Source organism: Camelina sativa, chromosome 2, assembly GCF_030686135.1.
Source record: "Camelina sativa cultivar CO46 ecotype springtype chromosome 2, ASM3068613v1".
NCBI classification, from domain to species: domain Eukaryota; kingdom Viridiplantae; phylum Streptophyta; class Magnoliopsida; order Brassicales; family Brassicaceae; genus Camelina; species Camelina sativa.
The window spans coordinates 17,757,879-17,779,389 of NC_141881.1; the positions used below are offsets into that span (position 1 = coordinate 17,757,879).

Consider the following 21,511-nt stretch of genomic DNA (forward strand, 5'->3'; position numbering starts at 1 on the left):
GAAGTTTTACAAATCTGCCCCAAAGTTTTCCATAATTGCAAAACAAGTCACTGACGTGTTTTAGGACATATAAATAGTGTTTTTAGGTTTTCCAAACCCTCAAGTTTCATTCTAGCAAGTTTTATTTTTCTGCAACCCTGTGAGATTTTGAGAGCTTTTGGGAGAGAGATCTGAACTGCTTTGAGAGAAGAATTCTTAAACTCCTTCCTTACTCTTTTAATTTTAATTGCATATTATTCAGAATTATGTCTTGTTCTTCATTGATTATGTCTGAGTAATTTGTTTGTTAGGTTTAGAGTTTTTTTTTCACATGGATTTTATGAATTATTAGATCTGTTTATTTAGGATTCATTATCTATCTAGATCTTCATCTTAGGTTTTTCTTCATATTAATCCTTGATTGGCCATCTAGAATTAATACTTTAGGAAAATAAATTGATATGAGAATATAATTGTTTTCCTGATAAAACCTTTTGATGAGCAAAATTATTTCTTGCAAAGAGATTTGATTTAATAATTTTGTGAACAATCTAAACCTGATTTTATTGCTGATTTATTACCTAGAATTTTGCAAAGAGATTTGGATTTTCTGGTTTTAAATTTAGATATTATTTGCAGTGAGAACTGATTTAATTTACAAAAGTGTTTAGAGTTCTAGATCTGTTCTTAATTGATTGAATCCTAATTAATTGATTGATTTAATATTTCATAATTTCCTGAGAAATTCCCTAGACCTAGCTTTTTGATATTCTGAATTTACAACAAGCTTTATTTAATATTTTGCATTGCTATTTTTAATTCAATTTAATCTGTTTAGCATAATTATAAAACTTTATAATTTATTGTGTAGTCTTGAGTCCTTGTGGAATTCGACCCCTAAGTACTGCAGTGATCTCTTAATTTGAGAGAGTAGCTCTAGGGTAAGTTTGAGCATATCAAATTTTGGCACCGTTGCCGGGGACTCTTTGATCTACCATTAGATTTGAGTTTTAGATTTTGTCTAAATTTTTCTTTTTATTTTCAAACTAACACGCTTTTGTTTTCTTCTCTCTTGTGTGTTTCAGGTGTATGCCTAATAAGCCTAACACAAGGAGCAACAAATCTGGTCCTACTGTGAATTTGTCAAACCAAGAGTTGGGAAAACTTGAGCGTGAGAACAGAAAAGCAGCCAAATCTCTGAAGATGGTTAATACGATCATTCTGATGCGTGATGAGGCTGGTGTTTTGAGGGATCAAGAGGGCCATTTGCGCAATGAGCAGGGCCAAAAGCTTGATGCAGAAGGAAACGTGATTCCTGAACCTGTTGTCAACGAGCAGGCTGTCGTGAATCAACAAGCTGGTGTCGTTGATGATCCAAACCTCAGTGTCGGTTCGATCGACACCAACCAGGTGGCATCGATCGACACCCACCTGCAGACGTGCGTGGAGCTGCCAACCACGTACAGAACCCAGTTCGAAGACAGGACAAAAACCGGGATCTGATCAGGACCATTGCTGACTACAACCGGGCTGATCTTGTGTATGAGAACCGGTCTGCTATTGTTCCTCCACCATTCCAGAGGAATGACTTTGAGCTGAAGCCTGCTTACTTTCAACTAGTTGGGCAGAGACCTTTCTCTGCTTTGCCCAATGAGAAGCCTCTGGACCATATTGAGCATTTTGAGGATCTTGTGACCAGTATCAAGGCTAATGGAGTGACTAAAGACTTCATATTCTGCAAGCTCTTCCCATACTCACTTGCAGGAGAAGCATCTCAGTGGTTGAAGCAGTTGCCAGCTGGATCTTTGACATCTTGGCAACAAGTCAAAGTGGCTTTCCTAAACCATTTCTATGATGATGCAATGTCAGATGAGTTGAGAGTCAAGCTATCCACTTTCAAGCAAAGACCAGATGAAGCTTTCAAGGCAGCTTGGGTGAGATTCAAAGCTTATCAGAGGGATTGTCCACACCATGGTTTTTCAAGGGTACAACTGTTGAGTATCTTCTTCAGAGGGTGTGACTGGAAGTATCAGTTAGCTTTGGATGCTGCAAGTCATGGGAACTTCAAGACAAGATTTCCAGAAGATGCTGAAGTTTTGATTGAGAATTTGGCTTCTAGCAATAGCACTAAGGGAGCAGATGCTGAAAGGAAGAGATTGCATGGAGGATTTGATTCAAACCAGTTAGCTTCTGTTAATGTTAAGCTGGATTCAGTGCATAATCTCCTTATGGGTAAGAAATCTGTTCATTTTGCTGCTGAGGTTGAGACATATGAGCCAGAACCTGATCAAGGACACCAAGAGGAGGATATGAACTATGTGTATGGGAATCAGGGACAGCGGTTTGGAAATCAGCAAGGCAATAGGCCTTACAGTGGGAACTCTTCAGGCTACACTTCCAAGCCTGAGTATCAGCAGCAACAACAGAACAATGGCTATACAAGGACCTATGGGAATTCATCTTATCAGTCTCCACCTCCTAATAATTCTTCAGAGAGTAGAATGGAAGCCATGCTTGAGCAGCTTTTGCAAGGACAGGAGCAATTGACAGTGACATTCAATGGAAAGATTGACAATGTCTACACTGAGCTGAATGGGAAGATAGAAGCATTGAATGTTCATGTTAAGAAGCTGGAGGTTCAAGTTGCACAGACTGCTGGGTCTGTAAAACGGCAAGAGAATTATCTTCCAGCAAGAACTGAGTCAAACCCCATACATGCTTGCAATGCCATATCAGTGAGAGATGAAGATGATGGTGAAATTTTTTCTGCAGAACAAGGAGAAAAATCGGCCAATCTCTCGGTTTCAGATGATGGCATCGATCGACACCACCTGGGTGTCGATCGACACTCATCTCAGACAAACCCAGAAGCTGCAAAATCTCAGGTTCCAACAGTTGAGAGGGTCTACAAGCCTAAGGTTCCTTTTCCCAAGCCAAGAAAGTCTAAGCAGGAGATGGAGGAAGCTAGATGCAAGGCAATGATGGACAAGGTGATGATTGAGATGCCATTGATTGATGCAGTGAAGCTTTCACCACCACTAAAACGCTATGTAAAGAGAATGGTATCCAATGGTTTAAGCCCTGAAGAAGGAGCACTGCTTACTAACGATGTCAGTGCAATTCTGTTAAACCAGCCTTCACAGAGGAAGAAGGAGAAGAAGCAGGAGATGGTTGTCTCTAAGGAAGTGAGTGCAATCATTCAATGTAGGACTGCAGAGAAGTTACCAGATCCTGGAAGCTTTGTACTTGATTGCTCAATCTCAGCAGGAAGGTTTGCACACTCACTTTGTGACCTTGGCTCTAGCATCAACTTGATGCCACATTCTGTTGCTGTGAGACTTGGGATGACAGAATTCAAGCCAACTCAGATTTCTCTTATCCTGGCTGATCGCTCCCGAAGAATTCCTGAAGGTGTTTTAGAGGATATTCCAGTTAAGGTTGGCAACTTCATGATTCCCACTGACTTTGTGGTGCTGAAGTATGATACAGAGCCTAAAGATCCTCTCATCTTAGGAAGATCTTTCTTGGCTACAGCTGGTGCAGTCATTGATGTGCAGAAGGGACACATAACACTGAATGTGGATGGATTGAGTATGCATTTTGAGATGGATAAGCTGAGGAGGGCTCCTACTATTGATGGACAGACTTTTTCTGTTGAAAAAGTTTCTGCAACACGGGTATCAGGCTCAGTGTCGATCGACACCAACAAGGAGGCATCGATCGACACCCCTCCACATCCGAGACAAAGCTTGCCCAAAGTTGAAGCTCCAAGACAGAAACCTGTTCCCAAACAGAAAGTCTCCCATTCCACCCTCCAGAGTCCTCAGGTAAGGCCAAGGTATGCATTTTCTTCTCCTAAACTTCCTCCTATCATCAACAAGAATTTCAAAGAGACAAAAACTGTTTTACAGTTAACCAAGCCACGAGATTATCGTAGAGCGCTTGTTTCTTCTGTTGATGATTTTGCAGGGCATAAGAGAAGCAATCCCATCCCTAAATCCCACACTGATCTTGTTCCTCACATCCTTGGCAAGCCTCATGCACCTAAAGCTTATACACCACCTTGGATGAAGAGGACTTCAATGCCATGTTCTGCTCCTCCAGATGCCTGAGCTCCAACACAGTCAAGCTAATGACTGAAAACAAGCGCTTAGTGGGAGGCAACCCACTGGTAGGTTTTTCTTTTTCTTTTGATTTTGATTTTTGTTATTTTATTTCTCTTTTTGCTTTCCTCTTACTTGATAACACTGGGGACAGTGTTGTTTAAGTCTGGGGGAGGTTAGTTACTAACTATATTTTCTGTTTTTGAGTTTCAGTTGTGTCAGTCAAAACCATAAAGTTTGAGTCAAATTTTTCAAAAATTTTCTTTTTATCTTTGGGAATTATGATCTTGACTAATGATTTCTCTTATTTGGCTAACACTCTAATGATTATTTGTTTATGCTTGATCTTAGAACTGAAGCTTAGAAAGACTATGAGCCTTATCAACAATCCTGAAAGCCCTTATTTAATGGATATCTGATTGATCTAACGTTGTCTCAACCTTTATCAGGATTTTAACCGGACTTAATCTCTTACTTTGGGGTTGGAAATCAGTGGACTAGACTTCTTCTTTCGGCCATACAAGACAATGCAATTTTTCAAAGTATGTCTCCCCTCTCTCTTCCCTTCAGTGCTTTAAAAAAAAAATCAGAAAAAGAGAGAATAAAAGATGAGATGATTTTGATCAGTTTAGAGAGGTAGGTAAATTGCCTGTGACCTCATTATTCTACTCTTGAGTCAAATGATCACACAAAGCTTGGAAGCGAGGGGTAGGTAAATTACCGATGACCCCGGTATTCGCTTACACCTTTGATTAAAAAAAAAAAAAAAGAAGAAAAAATAATGGAAGTGAGAAAAGGGAGAGGAAAGGAGATGTAAGAAGAATTTCTTGGCTTGAAGAGAGTCCATATGCCACTGATCAATACACCCAAGGTAAGAACTCACCTGTACTTGCTTAAATTTATATAATGAGATGACAATGGAGATTTCAGAGATTCCAAGGGATTGTGGGATTTGAGTAAGGAATGTTGATGCTAATCATGGTTAAGTATAAGTAGTAAGTTCTTGAGTCAGGTAAATGAAGAGTGCAAATAAGAATCATTATGCAGTTGAGTGAGTTCCCAGTTTTCAAACCTCTTTCACAGGTCTAAGTTTATGCTTTGCTTGAGGGCAAGCAAAGGCTAAGTCTGGGGGAGTTGATATATCATGGTTTTTGTGGTTTTTAACTATGATATAAGGAGTCTTTTAGTGTCTTTTCATTTGTTTCTAGATTGTTTTTGAGTCTTTACAGGTTTTTAGCATGAAAGGAGCAAAGTGGAGCAGTTTGGATCATTTTGGAGCAATAATCTGGAGGAAATCAGCTTGGAGTCGAATATGAGAGAGGGCATCGATCGACACTAGAGAGCATCGATCGACACCCTTGTTGCCAACGAGAAAAGAGCCAAATTTGGAAGTTTTACAAATCTGCCCCAAAGTTTTCCATAATTGCAAAACAAGTCCCTGACGTGTTTTAGGACATATAAATAGTGTTTTTAGGTTTTCCAAACCCTCAAGTTTCATTCTAGCAAGTTTTATTTTTCTGTGAGATTTTAAGAGCTTTTGGGAGAGAGATCTGAACTGCTTTGAGAGAAGAATTCTTAAACTCCTTCCTTACTCTTTTAATTTCAATTGCATATTATTCAGAATTATGTCTTGTTCTTCATTGATTATGTCTGAGTAATTTGTTTGTTAGGTTTAGAGTTTTTTTTTCACATGGATTTTATGAATTATTAGATCTGTTTATTTAGGATTCATTATCTATCTAGATCTTCATCTTAGGTTGTTCTTCATATTAATCCTTGATTGGCCATCTAGAATTAATACTTTAGGAAAATAAATTGATATGAGAATATAATTGTTTTCCTGATAAAACCTTTTGATGAGCAAATTTATTTCTTGCAAAGAGATTTGATTTAATAATTTTGTGAACAATCTAAACCTGATTTTATTGCTGATTTATTACCTAGAATTTTGCAAAGAGATTTGGATTTTCTGGTTTTAAATTTAGATATTATTTGCAGTGAGAACTGATTTAATTTACAAAAGTGTTTAGAGTTCTAGATCTGTTCTTAATTGATTGAATCCTAATTAATTGATTGATTTAATATTTCATAATTTCCTGAGAAATTCCCTAGACCTAGCTTTTTGATCTTCTGAATTTACAACAAGCTTTATTTAATATTTTGCATTGCTATTTTTAATTCAATTTAATCTGTTTAGCATAATTATAAAACTCTATAATTTATTGTGTAGTCTTGAGTCCTTGTGGAATTTGACCCCTAAGTACTGCAGTGATCTCTTAATTTGAGAGAGTAGCTCTAGGGTAAATTTGAGCATATCATTTTCTAACCCTCTTTCTCGAGCCATATCTCCACTAGCGTATTGATATTATTTACTAAGTGTTGGTTGCGGATATGCAACCACAATCTTGCGTTACATCTCTCCAGTGTCTAGGTTCTTCATAGACAACATATCCCTATGGAAAAATACTTCCTGGCCGCGGTGGTCGAAGATGATTGATCCAAAAATAACTAGAGGATTAACTTTCCAGTTTCCACTAGTTCTATCTTTCTCTTTTTAGAATATGTTTCATTGTATAATCTCTCATTGCTTTACTTTCAAAACTATATGATCTACAAATCATATCCCTATATTACTTTTTTTTATACATTTTAATTGAAAGTCTTTTAACAAAAAAAAAAGAAAAGAAAAAAAAAATAGTCCCGTTCTAGCATCTAGCTAGTATACCTTATAATAATCCATCCCACAAAATGTGTGCGTTGCCTGATATGTGGTGTACTTGTCGATATATCATTAAACCATCAGCATCATTGTTGTTGCAATTAGTATATGTTTTTAATCTCAAGTTGGTAAATGCTTGTGCTGATTTGTTCCCTTGACCACGACTTTATTGCATGTTGACATGTTGTTGTTGTTAAAAAAAAACCCATATCACTGCATAGTCGCTTACCATTACTCTACATTTCAGAAATATAATCTCTCTTTTCTTGAGTAGAAACGTTCTTGGGAAAACAAATAATATCTAGCTGACTTTTTCCAATTTTTGCGGAAACAAATTAAAAATATTAAGTAGTTTAGTTAAGTTTTGTGACATATTTGATTTATGCGTTTATGATGTAATAAAATTAGATAAGAGCGAGTAACGAATACTGGTGTTTTGTCACAAGTCCTTGTTTCATAATTTGTTCCTTCACATAAACCTATTGACATTTCCATTTTTTTTTCCAGTGGACAACCCCTTTGAACCCTTCCACAATAGCAGTATTATGTATTTCAAGTTGAACCATTTGTTTATATTGTCCACTGTCTATTTGTTTGCTTTATTTTCTTCACTTAAATTGTTCAAAGTCTTCTCCCTATGAAGACTAGTCTACATGCTTTCTAGAGTTCGTCATAACTTGTGCAGACCACATGCTTTCTTCTTGAATTATCTGTTATACAATCATTGTGTGTCTTAAGATGAGTTCAAGAATCGGATTATTTAAGCTCTTGATCTTGCTTGTCGTCCAAGTTTGTTCTGTTTCTACAACCACAGACGGTGCTGATTGTAAGTATAATGATGAATTAAGATAGAAGAAATTTTTAAAAAAAAATTTGATTTTAATTTGTCAATATTGGTGCAGCTTCTGCTTTACAAGTCCTGAAGAGTGAATGGACTGCGCTATCCAAGAGTTGGAAAGGCTCTGATCCTTGTGGAAATCATTGGGTTGGAATTACATGTAACAACAATAATCGCGTTGTTTCAATGTACGACCCTTGTTTATTTTCTATGTTTATTCATATGATATGATGTAATTTCCTTCTTCAACATAATCCTCTATAAACTTTAACGTTGTGTTGTTGCAGAATGTTAAGCAACCTTAACTTGAAAGGAAACCTTCCTGCCGATATCTCGACGTTGTCTGAATTGGAGATCCTGTATGTCTTTTCGTCTTCCTTGTATATTTTATTTTCCTTTACATAGTTAATGGATTTGTTCTCATCTTATGATCTAATCTATGCTTGTAGAGATTTGTCTTACAATACTGGATTGTCTGGAGCGCTTCCATCAAGTATCGGTAACCTTAAGAACTTGAGAAACTTGTAAGGAAACACAATATCGATCATTAGACCTCTAGTACAACTTTCATAGATCTCCTTCCCATATTTTAACTAACTCTTTTTACCCTCCAGGATCCTTATGGGATGTGGTTTCAGTGGTCAAATCCCTGAGTCCATTGGATCTTTAGAAAAACTAACAACACTGTAAGATTTTGTTGCTTCCTATATAGTATTATAAACAATCTCATTTGCAGTCTCCCTTAATCCATTAACTAATATTTATTTGTCTATTCTCCATATAGCTCCCTAAATTCTAACCACTTTAGTGGAACAATTCCGGCTTCCATTGGACGGTTATCGGAACTCTATTGGTTTGATATAACTGACAATCAGATTGAAGGATCTATTCCGGTTTCTGATGGGATTTCTTTACCTGGACTTGATATGCTTCATCAAGCTAAGCATTTGTAATCCCAATTCTTTCCATTTCCTTTTATATGATAACACTTTTTAAAAAAAATATAATAATGAAATTAGTCTGACTATCCTTTTACCTTCACTTGCAGTCATTTTGGAAATAACAAGCTTTCGGATAGTATCCCAGAGAAGCTCTTCAGCTCAAACATGACTTTGATACATGTGTAAGTTCCATAGTATATATGAAAACTGAGAGAGATTTGCACCAGATGAGATTAGTAACTTAATAAGTGAACTGACTATTGCTTCTTGTTTTATTGATAGGCTATTTGATGGAAACCAGTTCACAGGTAAAATACCGGACAGCCTCAGCCTCGTTAAAACGCTAACGGTGTTGTAAGTAGTAAAACAGAGCTTTTTTTCGAATTGTTTATTTTTTTTTCCAAACTTGTTGACAAAAATATCTCTCAAGTGCTCTTTTCTCTATTACAGACGACTTAATAGAAATAAACTGTCTGAAGAAATTCCTTCAAGTCTCAATAATCTCACAGATCTTCAAGAACTGTAAGTGAGCAACTAAAGATGTTTTGTAGATACAATATGCAAAGAAGAAGTAAAATAGTTTTGTTTGTATCTGAATCCATTTCCAGGTACTTGTCCGACAACAGATTGACAGGTACTCTTCCAAATCTAACCAGCTTAACCAGTCTCTACACATTGTAAGTTTCCATATTTTCACTCATCTTTTCTTGCTCAATTTATCATATAGATTAAAAACCATAACTATTAATCAATCTAATGCCATGATGTGATTTTTTCTGTAATAACAGAGATGTGAGCAATAATGAAAAGATGACATTATCACTCGTTCCATCATGGATCCCTTCATTACGCAATTTGGCAACATTGTATGATCCATTTCTCTCTGTCTTTATATATTCATGTGTATATGCTTACTAAAAGCAAATGGTTTTCTAATCTGCAGAAGGATGGAAAGGATCCAACTTGACGGCCCAATACCAACCTCCCTCTTTAGCCCTGCTCAATTGCAGACAGTGTGAGTCATCAAATAAGACATGAAAGTTTGATTGGGATGTAAACTCAAAGTAGTAAAATTTGAACTAATTGGGGACTGGTTTTTCTTGAATTGCAGTTACTTAAAGCGCAATCATATAAACGCAACATTGGACTTTGGTACCAACTATAGCAAACAGTTGGAGTTTGTGGATCTACGAAACAACGACATAAGTGTTTATAATCCAGCAGCTAACAACCACATCCAAGTCCTGTATGTTCATCTTGGTCGTCACAAATTCATTTTTTTATTTTTTATAACATTTTCAGTCACTTACTTATGTTTGTTGATACATATATCCACAGGTTGGCAGAGAATGAAGTGTGTGAAGATGAGGCGAACCGACTTAGTGGCTACTGCAGTGGAGACCAAAAAAATTCCTCATTTTCTACCCTCCCAACAAACTGTGGTCGTGACTGTGATAAGGGCAGGAAAGCAAGTCCCTCTACGTGCCGCTGTGCATATCCATTCACAGGAACGTTAACCTTCAGGTCTCCTTCCTTCTCAGGGTATTCCAACAACAGCAACTTCCAATCGCTCCAGCAAAGTTTAGAGGAGTTCTTAAAGAATCCCATTTATCTGGGAGCCTCTGTGGCCATCAGTAACATACGAGAGACTCCACTTGATTACCATCTTTTAATAGAACTCTTGGTCTTTCCATTCGAAAATGAGAGGTTTACTGATACCGCAATGTCACTTGTTGGTTTTGCGTTTAGCAACCAGACTTATAAGCCTCCTCCCGTATTTGGCCCTTATGTTTTCAACGCCAATCCTTACAGTACTTCATTCTATGGTATGATGAAACTGGTCACACACAAACAAAACATATATTGGTTTAATATGACTCGTTTGCTCTGTCTTGTTTTGTTTTTTTTCCACATATACAGGAGGTTCAGTGTCAGTAAACAAGGGCATTATAGTCGGAGTAGTAGTTGCTGTTGTCGTTCTTCTGTTGTTGTTGACTATAGCTGGGATCTACGCTCTTAGACAGAAGAAGAGAGCTGAGAAAGCAACTGACCAAATTAATCCTTTTGGTGAGGAAATGGTTTACGTGCACTACAAGAAAAGACTCCTCTCTTTTCTCTCTACTGAAAAATTCTGACAGCGATCTCTTTTGTATGTTGTAGCCAAGTGGGATACGGGTAAAAACAATACCGATGCTCCACAACTAATGGGAGCAAAGGCCTTTACTTTTGAAGAGCTGAGCAAATGTACTAACAAGTTTTCAGAGGCAAATGATGTTGGGGGTGGAGGTTATGGACAGGTTTGTGTCTTTTCAAAAAGTAACAATGACATTAGTTGAAATTTATGATCCTATTATGATGATGTTGGAACAGGTGTACAAAGGGGTTCTTCCAAATGGGCAACTCATAGCAATCAAAAGAGCTCAACAAGGATCTATGCAAGGAGGGTTAGAGTTTAAAACAGAGATTGAGCTTCTTTCAAGGGTCCATCACAAAAATGTTGTTAAGCTCTTGGGATTCTGTTTTGATCAAAGCGAACAAATGCTCGTATATGAGTACATACCAAATGGCTCTCTTAGAGATGCTCTATCAGGTAAATATCAAAATCTCAGTCTTGTTTTAGTTAGTTCTTTGGTGCTGATGAACTTGAAAATATTATAGGAAAGAATGGGATTAAACTGGATTGGACAAGAAGGCTCAAAATAGCACTTGGCTCAGGGAAGGGTTTAGCTTACCTTCATGAGCTTGCTGATCCTCCAATTATACACAGAGACGTCAAATCAAACAACATATTACTTGATGAAAATCTTACTGCCAAGGTTGCTGATTTCGGCCTTTCCAAACTTGTTGGAGACCCTGAAAAAGCTCATGTCACAACACAAGTTAAAGGAACAATGGTGAGTAAAGTATCCATCATTAAATATATGAATTCTATAAACAATAAAAATAACTCACAGAATATATAACATTAGGGTTACCTGGATCCTGAGTACTACATGACGAATCAACTGACCGAGAAGAGCGATGTGTATGGGTTTGGTGTAGTGATGCTCGAGCTATTAACTGGTAAAAGTCCCATAGATAGAGGCAGCTATATTGTGAAAGAGGTAAAGAAGAAGATGAATAAGTCGAGGACATTATACGACTTGCAAGAATTGCTGGACACGACGATCATCGCAAACAGCGGGAATATAGAAGGGTTTGAGAAGTACGTAGATGTGGCACTGAGATGCGTGGAGGCAGAGGGAGTTGATAGGCCATCGATGAGTGAGGTGGTGCAAGAAATAGAGAGCATAGTGCGGCTTGCGGGATTAAACCCTAACGCCGATTCAGCAACATACGAGGAAGCATCCGGTGATCATGATCCTTATGGAAGGGATTCGTTTGAGTACACTGGTATTTTCCCAGCTTCGAAACCCGAACGCATGGTTTGATATTTTTGTCTTTTCTTTATTTTCTGCCTTTTGACAATTTCGTAAGTGACGTTACACTTGAAATGCCTTGCAAATATGTACTAACATGATTTGATATGTTGTGTGATCGCTTATAGGTTTGGTACCTAACATCAACCATTAAATCATAAGAACAATTAATATTTTGTCCAGTTCAAAGTCAAAACAACAAAAGATATTAATGTCAATCTCTCTCTCATACTTGAAATTAAAAACCTTTTGTATGAAATAATAAAAGTAGATCAGAAAACCGTGTCTTACTTCTCTAATCCGCCAAACGTATATATTTCTCTCCAGGGATTTAGGATTGTGTTGCTAATAACGACTTCTTCAATTCTTTACTTAATAACAGGGGTTTTAACCCTGCAAATCGCTAGTTTTTGCAATTTTAACTCAAAAAAATTACAAGTCAATGCGCAATATAACCTATCGTCATAACTGTCAAAATTGTAAAATATTTATAGATCCTCAACGATAAGGAGTCTAAATTCACATTTAAAATTTTGAAAATCTAAAGCTTTGTAAATTACATATATAAAGGTTATATCGCGTATCACTTTTGACTTCATAAGAATATAAGATCAATCTTCATTTTTGGTAAATGGGGTAAAGTTACAAAGAAATAGAGATTTGAAGGGTTATTTTTGTTGAAAACCTTTTAATAAAAACTATTTATTTCGCTCACAATAAGTTGACAGTTTACCCGTGAATATTATTAAAAAAATACACACTATCATCTAAAAGACTAAAACTATTAACCTAACGTTTACTACTTGAGATGAAAAAAAAGTTGAAAAACTATTCAACAAGTTGAGAAACTATTCAACTCATTCATTTAAAAATATTAAAACTTTACAATAAAGATATTCAATTCGAAAGCTAGTTTAAATTATTCAAAATGCTAATATCCCATTGCCACTCTGCCAATATATGAACAAAAAAAAAGATAGTAAACATATATTTTGAATTACAATAATACATAATATGCACATAGTATGTGCATGAAATGTCAAATTGTTGTGAATGAATTTTACTGTAATTTTAGTATAAACCTGAACTTACATATACATATATATATATATATATAATCTAAACTAAGCCAATATTTAACTTTTTTAATTAAAAATATATAAAATTTGTTTCCTTAACTTGTTTTGCTTTTTAGTTTAATTTTGTTTTATTTTTTTAAATGAAATATTACATAGAAGATTCTAATTGGCTGATATATATTTAAATATGTAAGAACACGTAGTAAACGATTCAAAAAAAATGATAATATAAAAATAACGTACTAATTATTCTCAACTTCATCAAAACAACTAACTTATTTTTACAAATATAATTGTGTTTATGTACTTATATACTTGCAGAGTGCAAACAGACCATTGAATCTATTTATTTGGGTATAGCAACTTCAATTTCCTCTGAAAATGATGGATCAAGGCGCGCTGCAATCCTCTTCCCACTTAAATTTCTATCTCTAACAATATAAATAATTGGTGTAAATTACAACTGTTATTGACATCAGTTAGTTATGTATTAATAAAGAGACTAATGAATTGCAGCTCGAATGGTATAAATTAAGTTTGTGGAATGAATTAAGTTACTTACGTCATTTTTCCTTTTGACGATTTGTTCTGTTTTTTTTATAGTCATTTTTCAATTGATTAAGTCAAATCGAGGGAACTTTTCCTAGAAACTTACTGTTTTGGAATAACCTTATTTCAACTTATTCTAGCTATTGTTTGACGTTCGCACTTTGAAATTTGGATGATTTGAACTTAGCCTTATTATGTGATATAATGATCGAATTTGGATTTAATTTATTTTTTTACTTAGGAGTTTGGTAATCCTGTCATGGATCATATATTTAGAGATTCCTTTCTACCATTTTATCACTCTTGTTAACTCTGAATGACTAGACTCATAGTCTAATACCCCAACCTTACCTCAACCATACAAAAACAATTGAGTAAAGAGACCGACATAGCTCACCTCTCGTTAGGATTAAATGTGTAGAATGTAATGACTAATTAAGAATTTTAATAAACCTAAGTATCTGTATAGAAGTTGAAAAGAGAACTGCTTCTTTTCCTCCTTTGTGTACATCTTATGTCTTCTATATTCTAAACAAAAAAAAGATTAATTGAGGAAAAAGAAGAAGAGTTGGAGGAACTAGAATGTATGCATGGTTAGATACTAGTATAGTACCAAGGAAAATCAAAGGCTATATGTTGAGTTTGGTATTGTTGGTGGATCTGGATGAATGGAAGGCTATGTATCCTAAATTGGTTTGTCTTCATTGTGTTTTTACATAATGATTTACATTCTCAGTAGGATGGCAGCAAAACACATGAGCCACCATAAAAGAGCATTATTACCAAGACCAATGACATGTTTGATATTCCCTTTGTGAAGAGTACATACAATTTTTAACTTGAAATATAAAATGTTTGCATTATTAACTTGAAATATAAAATGAAGTAGATTCAATTATATATGAAACGTACATATGTACTTGTTAATATATGTCTTAAAAAATAATATTCATAATAATACGGTTCAACTACAATTTTATAATTTATATATGTTATATAGTGTTTAATAGAATTACTAAAGAGGAAAGTTAAAGTACATATTACTAAATATTTTTGATTACAATGTATTGTTGAAATTATTTAAACAGTATGTTACTAACTTACTATAGTAATAAAACCATTACTTATAGCAAAGCCAATTAAATATGTTATTTTCTTTAAACAGTTAAGATAAATTATATTTTTTTAAAATATTTTTTCTTTTTTTCTTTTTTTTTTGAAAATAAAAAACTGATAAGTAGTCTAGAAAGGGTGATAAAAAGCCATTACTTAATTATTTTGAAAGATAATTTTATGTTGTCCTATATATTAATTTTATTGTCATCATCTAAAAGTAATAGTTAACATAAAATAATTTTATATATGATAAGTCAATTTTAAAATAGTTTATTAAAATGGTTGACAAAAAAAAATAGTTTATTAAAATGATATCACAAAACAAATATCTTATACTATAAGTTTAACCAGTTTTTATAAAAATTCTTGAAAATAAAAGTTTGTCAAATTTAAAATATTTTTATTTTCTATATATTGTCTCTATTTCTAATCATTTAAAAATATATAGTATAATTAACAATAAATTAAGTTTTGAAATTATTGTTTTCTGTTATATCATAGGGTGATAAAGCAATTATGTTATGATACCATTATGTTTTTTTAGTACATATATATGTTTTAAAGACAATCAAACTGTAACTTATAAATTACTATTAAATACAAATTTGAGTTGTGTCTCTAATACTATTGTAACAACCCGTCCCGTGGACCCCACTAGCCTCTCTGCTAGCCGCCCCAACGGACCCCAAGCTGGCCCTGCAGGGGATCGATCCTAACCCCTCACTGGGCAAATGGAACTATTCATCCAAATCCACAGTAGGTTATTGGTGCGCCAGGCGTTCCTCGAACCCTGGTCCCCACCCTTTAACAACCTTCCCACAAGACAAGTTGCCACCAATTGATCTGCAGGTCAATTGGTGACAGCTTGTCCTGTGGGAAGGTTGTTAAAGGGTGGGGACCAGGGTTCGAGGAACGCCTGGTACACCAATAACCTACTGTGGATTTGGATGAATAGTTCCATTTGCCCAGTGAGGGGTTAGGATCGATGCCCTGCAGGGCCAGCTTGGGGTCCGTTGGGACGGCTAGCAGAGAGGCTAGGAGGGTCCACGGGACAGGTTGTTACAATAAAAATCCACAGTAGGTTATTGGTGTACCAGGCGTTCCTCGAACCCTGGTCCCCACCCTTTAACAACCATCCCACAGGACAAGCTGTCACCAATTGATCTGCAGGTCAATTGATGACAGCTTGTCCTGTGGGAAGGTTGTTAAAGGGTGGGGACCAGGGTTCGAGGAACGCCTGGTACACCAATAACCTACTGTGGATTTGGATGAATAGTTCCATTTGCCCAGTGAGGGGTTAGGATCGATGCCCTGCAGGGCCAGCTTGGGGTCCGTTGGGGCGGCTAGCAGAGAGGCTAGTAGGGTCCACGGGACAGGTTGTTATAATAAAAATCGATTTTTATTGTAACAACCCGTCCCGTGGACCCCACTAGCCTCTCTGCTAGCCGCCCCAACGGACCCCAAGATTAGGTTATTGGTGTACCAGGCGTTCCTCGAACCCTGGTCCCCACCCTTTAACAACCTTCCCACAGGACAAGCTGTCACCAATTGATATCAATTGGTGGCAACTTGTCCTGTGGGAAGGTTGTTAAAGGGTGGGGACCAGGGTTCGAGGAACGCCTGGTACACCAATAACCTACTGTGGATTTGGATGAATAGTTCCATTTGCCCAGTGAGGGGTTATGATCGATGCCCTGCATGGCCAGCTTGGGGTCCGTTGGGGCGGCTAGCAGAGAGGCTAGTGGGGTCCACGGGACGGGTTGTTACAATAAAAATCGATTTTTATGTAACAACCCGTCCCGTGGACCCTACTAGCCAACCCGCTAGCTTGCCCCCATAGGCCCAAAGCTGGCCCTGCAGGGCATCGATCCTAACCCCTCACTGGGCAAATGGAACTATTCATCCAAATCCACAGTAGGTTATTGGTGTACCAGGCGTTCCTCGAACCCTGGTCCCCACCCTTTAACAACCTTCCCACAGGACAAGCTGTCACCAATTGAGCTGCAGATCAATTGGTGACAGCTTGTCCTGTGGGAAGGTTGTTAAAGGGTGGGGACCAGGGTTCGAGGAACGCCTGGTACACCAATAACCTACTGTGGATTTGGATGAATAGTTCCATTTGCCCAGTGAGGGGTTATGATCGATGCCCTGCAGGGCCAGCTTGGGATCAGTTAGGGCGGCTAGAAGAGAGGCTAGTGGGGTCCACGGGACGGGTTGTTATAATAAAAATCGATTTTTATTGTAACAACCTGTCCCGTGGACCCCACTAGCCAACCCGCTAGCTTGCCCCCATAGGCCCAAAGCTGGCCCTGCAGGGCATCGATCCTAACCCCTCACTGGGCAAATGGAACTATTCATCCAAATCCACAGTAGGTTATTGGTGTACCAGGCGTTCCTCGAACCCTGGTCCCCACCCTTTAACAACCTTCCCACAGGACAAGCTGTCACCAATTGATCTGCAGCTCAATTGGTGACAGCTTGTCCTGTGGGAAGGTTGTTAAAGGGTGGGGACCAGGGTTCGAGGAACGCCTGGTACACCAATAACCTACTGTGGATTTGGATGAATAGTTCCATTTGCCCAGTGAGGGGTTATGATCGATGCCCTGCAGGGCCAGCTTGGGATCAGTTAGGGCGGCTAGAAGAGAGGCTAGTGGGGTCCACGGGACGGGTTGTTATAATAAAAATCGATTTTTATTGTAACAACCTGTCCCGTGGACCCCACTAGCCAACCCGCTAGCTTGCCCCCACAGGACAAGTTGCCACCAATTGATCTGCAGAGAGGCTAGTGGGGTCCACGGGACGGGTTGTTATAACAATATATATAATTAATTATTTAATGTAATGTGAGTTTTTTTATATATGATTATTGAATATAATGTGAGTTTTTTTAATTAGTCTATCATATAGTAATAGGACAATTAGTTACAGCAAAGTTAATCAAATTTGGTATGTTGCGTTAAATAATTAAGATAAATTAATTTATTTATAGTTTGGTTTTGTTGGAAAAAAAAAAAGAAACTGATAAGTATTCTAAGAAAAAATTGTAAGACCTTACTTAATTACTTTGATAGATAAATATATTGTCCTATATATAAATTTTATTTTCATATCTAAGAGTAATAGTTAACAATAAATAGTTTTATAAAATGATAAGTCAATTTTAAAATAATTTATTAAAACGATATAACGAAACAAATATCTTATACTCTAAGTCTGACTAATTTTTTATTAAAATTCATGAAAATAAAAGTGTGTCAAATTTAATGTAAATCTTTGTTTCTTATATAAATTGTCTCTATTTCTAATCATTTAAAAATAAATAGTACAATTAACTATAAATTAAATTTTGAAACTATTGTTTTCTGTTATTTCATGAGGGAGATAAAACAACTATGTTATGATACCAATTTTTTTTTAGTACATATGTTTTAAAGACAGTCAAAATGTAACTTATAGGATACTATTAAATACAAAGTTGAGTTGTGTCTTTAATACATTATATATGATTATTGAATACATATATTAGAAAATCTTATATATTTTTAAATTAGTCTATCATAAATTAATTTGGTTTCAGTTTTTACTTTAAAAGTAGGAAACCATTTTCTATTATTTTTTAGTTTGAATTTATTTATATTTTTTAGTTGGGTTGATAAGTATTTTTATAAGGTTCTATGTTGTATGATATCATTATGAAATATATTAGATGTTAAAACTTAAAAATGGAAGAAATATATTTTTCTTACAACAAAAAGCAAACTATACAACTTTTTTTTTTTACAAACTATACACCAGATACAAATAAAATAAAATCAAATAAAAAAATAGAATGTTAAATTTAAAATTAATGAAAATGACATGTGTCACAAAAGTAGAATGCCAAAGTCACATTGTTAGGCAAAGTTAGAAAAAACTTTCTCTTATTATATAAGATTATTGGTTTTTAACCATTGTACTTGAGTCTTTTCTAGAGTCAAAGAATGTTTTGTGTCTTTAAGTCTTTTATCGAGTCTTGTAGATTTTGAGACATTCTGGAGCAAATGAAGAGTTTGTGATCCTTTTAGATGATATGAGATAGAGGAGGGTGTTATTTTTCATTTCCAAATGGGTTGAAGGAAATTTAACGGTGTGAGTAAAAATTATTGTCAATTTACTTGAGACATTTCAAACTGGCTCGCAGATGAAGTAGCGACCAATATAACTTCGGTTGGTACATCATGGTACCGATCGTTATGGAGTCAAGACGCGATTGTAGAAGCCCAAAATGACCAGAAGGTCCAGAACATATTTCCCTGACTATATAAATCTAAGACTCGACTTATGGACATAAATCTTAACCTCTCTACTCATTCTCTAGTTTGTAATGCTTATTGGAAGATTTTTTTGTGAGAATATCTCTATTCTTCTTGACAGCTAGAATGATTTCTAAACCCTTTTATCGTATTTGCATTCTAGTTATTTGTTCTTCATATTTGATTGTTTTGTTCTCTATTTATATGGTTAAATAGTTTTCTACTGGTTTTTGGGGATTTCTAAAGGGATATCATAGTTAATTAATGTTATGTTGATTAGAAATTGATCATTTAGTTATTCACCTAGGTTTTTAATGCTTTATTTTAACCATTTAGATTTTGTTCTATTTTGTGTTCATCGTGGCAACATATGTACTATTGAATCAACTGATCTATCCTAACTCCTAAGTGAGCAAAGTGTCCTTAGCTTACGAAAGTTGATGTTAAAGCGTTTTGTGAACAATTCGAACTTACACTAATTGCTTGCTTGAATTTTTATTTTTATAAGAATTTTATCTCATGAGTCATTCATAAAAAATTAGCGTAAAGAATTTGGGATCAAAAAGGGCTTATCAAAGCGGCAGTAAAAAAAAAAAAAAAAAAAAAAAAGCTTAATCATCTGCAAGCAAGTGACTCTAGCTAAAAGTAAACTTAATAATCAGTATACAAGTGAGTGCATATGTTTACAAGTGAAAATAATGTCTGCCAAAAGCATAAAACAAGACAAGCATTCATCATGATAGTCACATATATATAGACATTTTGCAACACATTGAAAACAAAAACGTCTACACTATGCAGAACGATTTTGTCATCAAAGGGTTCAAAGGGTTTATCAAAGAGACAGAAAAGTCCCAAAATAAACATAATCATCTACACTGCAAAGCAAAAACATTGTCAATTTCTTTGGCTATCCCGTTTTGTTCTTTGTGTATTCTTGCTGCCAATCTCAACACATGATTCCTTTCTAGACCCGAGGCACTAAAAGAACTCACTAAATAAGCTTCTAAATCATCTTGACATAGCAAGTGAGTGCAGACGATATGTATAATTAAGCAAAAACATGTGAATGGCATACCCTAAACACACACACACACAAAACATTTATTCCAAAGTGGCATACTAAAAAGAAAGAAAGGGATATCAACCAGATTCATTAAATTCATACCTGTCAAACAGTAACAGATTTAGCACACACGAATTTATAAGACTTAGGCACAGTAAGAAGAGCATCGGACCACTCGACTTTCCCCCAAATGTCCTCATCGTTGCGTTTTTCAAGTGAAATCTCAGCACACCAAATCATCTTCTTCTTAAACCCAAATCTCTGCAGAGACTTGTCCCACAAAACAACCAGCTTATCACCATAATCAGCTAATTTAACAGAAGCAGAATTAGCAAACTGAGGCAACCCTTCTAAACCCTCTAATCTTCTCGCACCTACTTCCTCCTCCTGAGTCCTACGTGCTCTCCATCTAAGATATTCGCCACGGACATAAGTATAGTCTACGTCATCTATCGTACAAAAAGAAACCCGATCCACAAGCATATGCAATCCTACACTTTCGCATGTCGAATCCTTAGGCTTAAAAGCCATACCAAGCCAAGGAGAGTCTAATTTACGGTGAATGTAAATAATTCCATCCATGTTTTTGAATTCCAATCTCCGTTTGTTGAGCGGCACGGGATTCCAAGATTGATTGTACACTTCAACGCAGTTCAAAGAATCTTGCTTTTCATACATTCCTGGTAAATACACATTCCCATCATATGCAGTACCGGTGTGAGCTATTCTCATTCTTGGAGCTTCACGGCAAGTGTGAGTTCGACAATCAAGATACCACACGGATGGAGAATCATGTATATCTGCGCTAATGGCGTAAAGATAAGAACCAACAGCAATTAGACTTGACCATTTCACAGGAGGAGAGTTGAGAATTCGGGTTGGAGCCAATAGATGAAGACTTGGATTCTCTTTCTTCTTCTTCTTCTTCTTCTTGATTAGGGTTTGATTAGGTTTCTTCGGGTAGAGAGTGAACCAGCGAGGGTTAGCTTCATGAGGGAAGCGTAAGCACACATAGAGAAATGTCTCGGTGCAGCCTAAGAGGGTTCGGGTTTTGTATATCTCCGGTGATGCAAGGATCGATCGGAAGCTTTTGGAGACTAAGGATAGATTTGGGTAATACGATCTCGAGACACGGGCTAAGATGCTCACTATCAAATCGTGTGGAAGTGACGGATTTGGGTTCGATTTCGGCGACGGTTCCTTCGTCTTTGTTGTCGGCGACTTGCTGCTCTTCTTCTTCCGCCAAAACATTGTCGCCGTTGGTAAAAGGAACCCAATCGATTTCTTCTCCGATTTGCAGAGAACAAATTTTTGACTTCACTTTACTGTTCTTGGGGCGCGTGCGGTTGGTATGATCGTGTTGCGCGTGAGAAGCATGCCACATATTAACATGAAGGGCGTATCTCAATA

At 36.2% G+C, this 21,511-nt stretch overlaps 2 protein-coding genes across 2 annotated transcripts; one reads left to right on the forward strand and one right to left on the reverse strand.

Moving 5' to 3' along the window:
- Positions 1-7,191: 7,191 nt before the first annotated feature.
- On the forward strand, positions 7,192-12,172 carry LOC104724314 (putative leucine-rich repeat receptor-like protein kinase At5g49770). Its single transcript, XM_010442779.2, has 19 exons — positions 7,192-7,627; positions 7,704-7,827; positions 7,927-7,998; positions 8,089-8,163; positions 8,254-8,325; positions 8,424-8,588; positions 8,688-8,762; positions 8,863-8,934; positions 9,031-9,102; positions 9,189-9,257; positions 9,369-9,446; positions 9,524-9,595; positions 9,692-9,826; positions 9,919-10,406; positions 10,501-10,647; positions 10,741-10,877; positions 10,951-11,170; positions 11,239-11,474; positions 11,550-12,172. The coding sequence occupies exons 1-19, from the start codon at positions 7,540-7,542 to the stop codon at positions 12,009-12,011; spliced, it is 2,859 nt and encodes a 952-aa protein (XP_010441081.1). The 5' UTR covers positions 7,192-7,539; the 3' UTR covers positions 12,012-12,172.
- Positions 12,173-19,655: 7,483 nt separating this feature from the next.
- Positions 19,656-21,473, reverse strand: LOC104724325 (F-box/kelch-repeat protein At5g48990). Its single transcript, XM_010442786.3, has 2 exons — positions 20,204-21,473; positions 19,656-20,114 (listed from the first exon to the last, which is right to left on the reverse strand). Exon 1 carries the CDS (start codon positions 21,350-21,352, stop codon positions 20,207-20,209), a length of 1,146 nt encoding a protein of 381 aa, XP_010441088.1. The 5' UTR covers positions 21,353-21,473; the 3' UTR covers positions 19,656-20,114; positions 20,204-20,206.
- Positions 21,474-21,511: the final 38 nt, after the last annotated feature.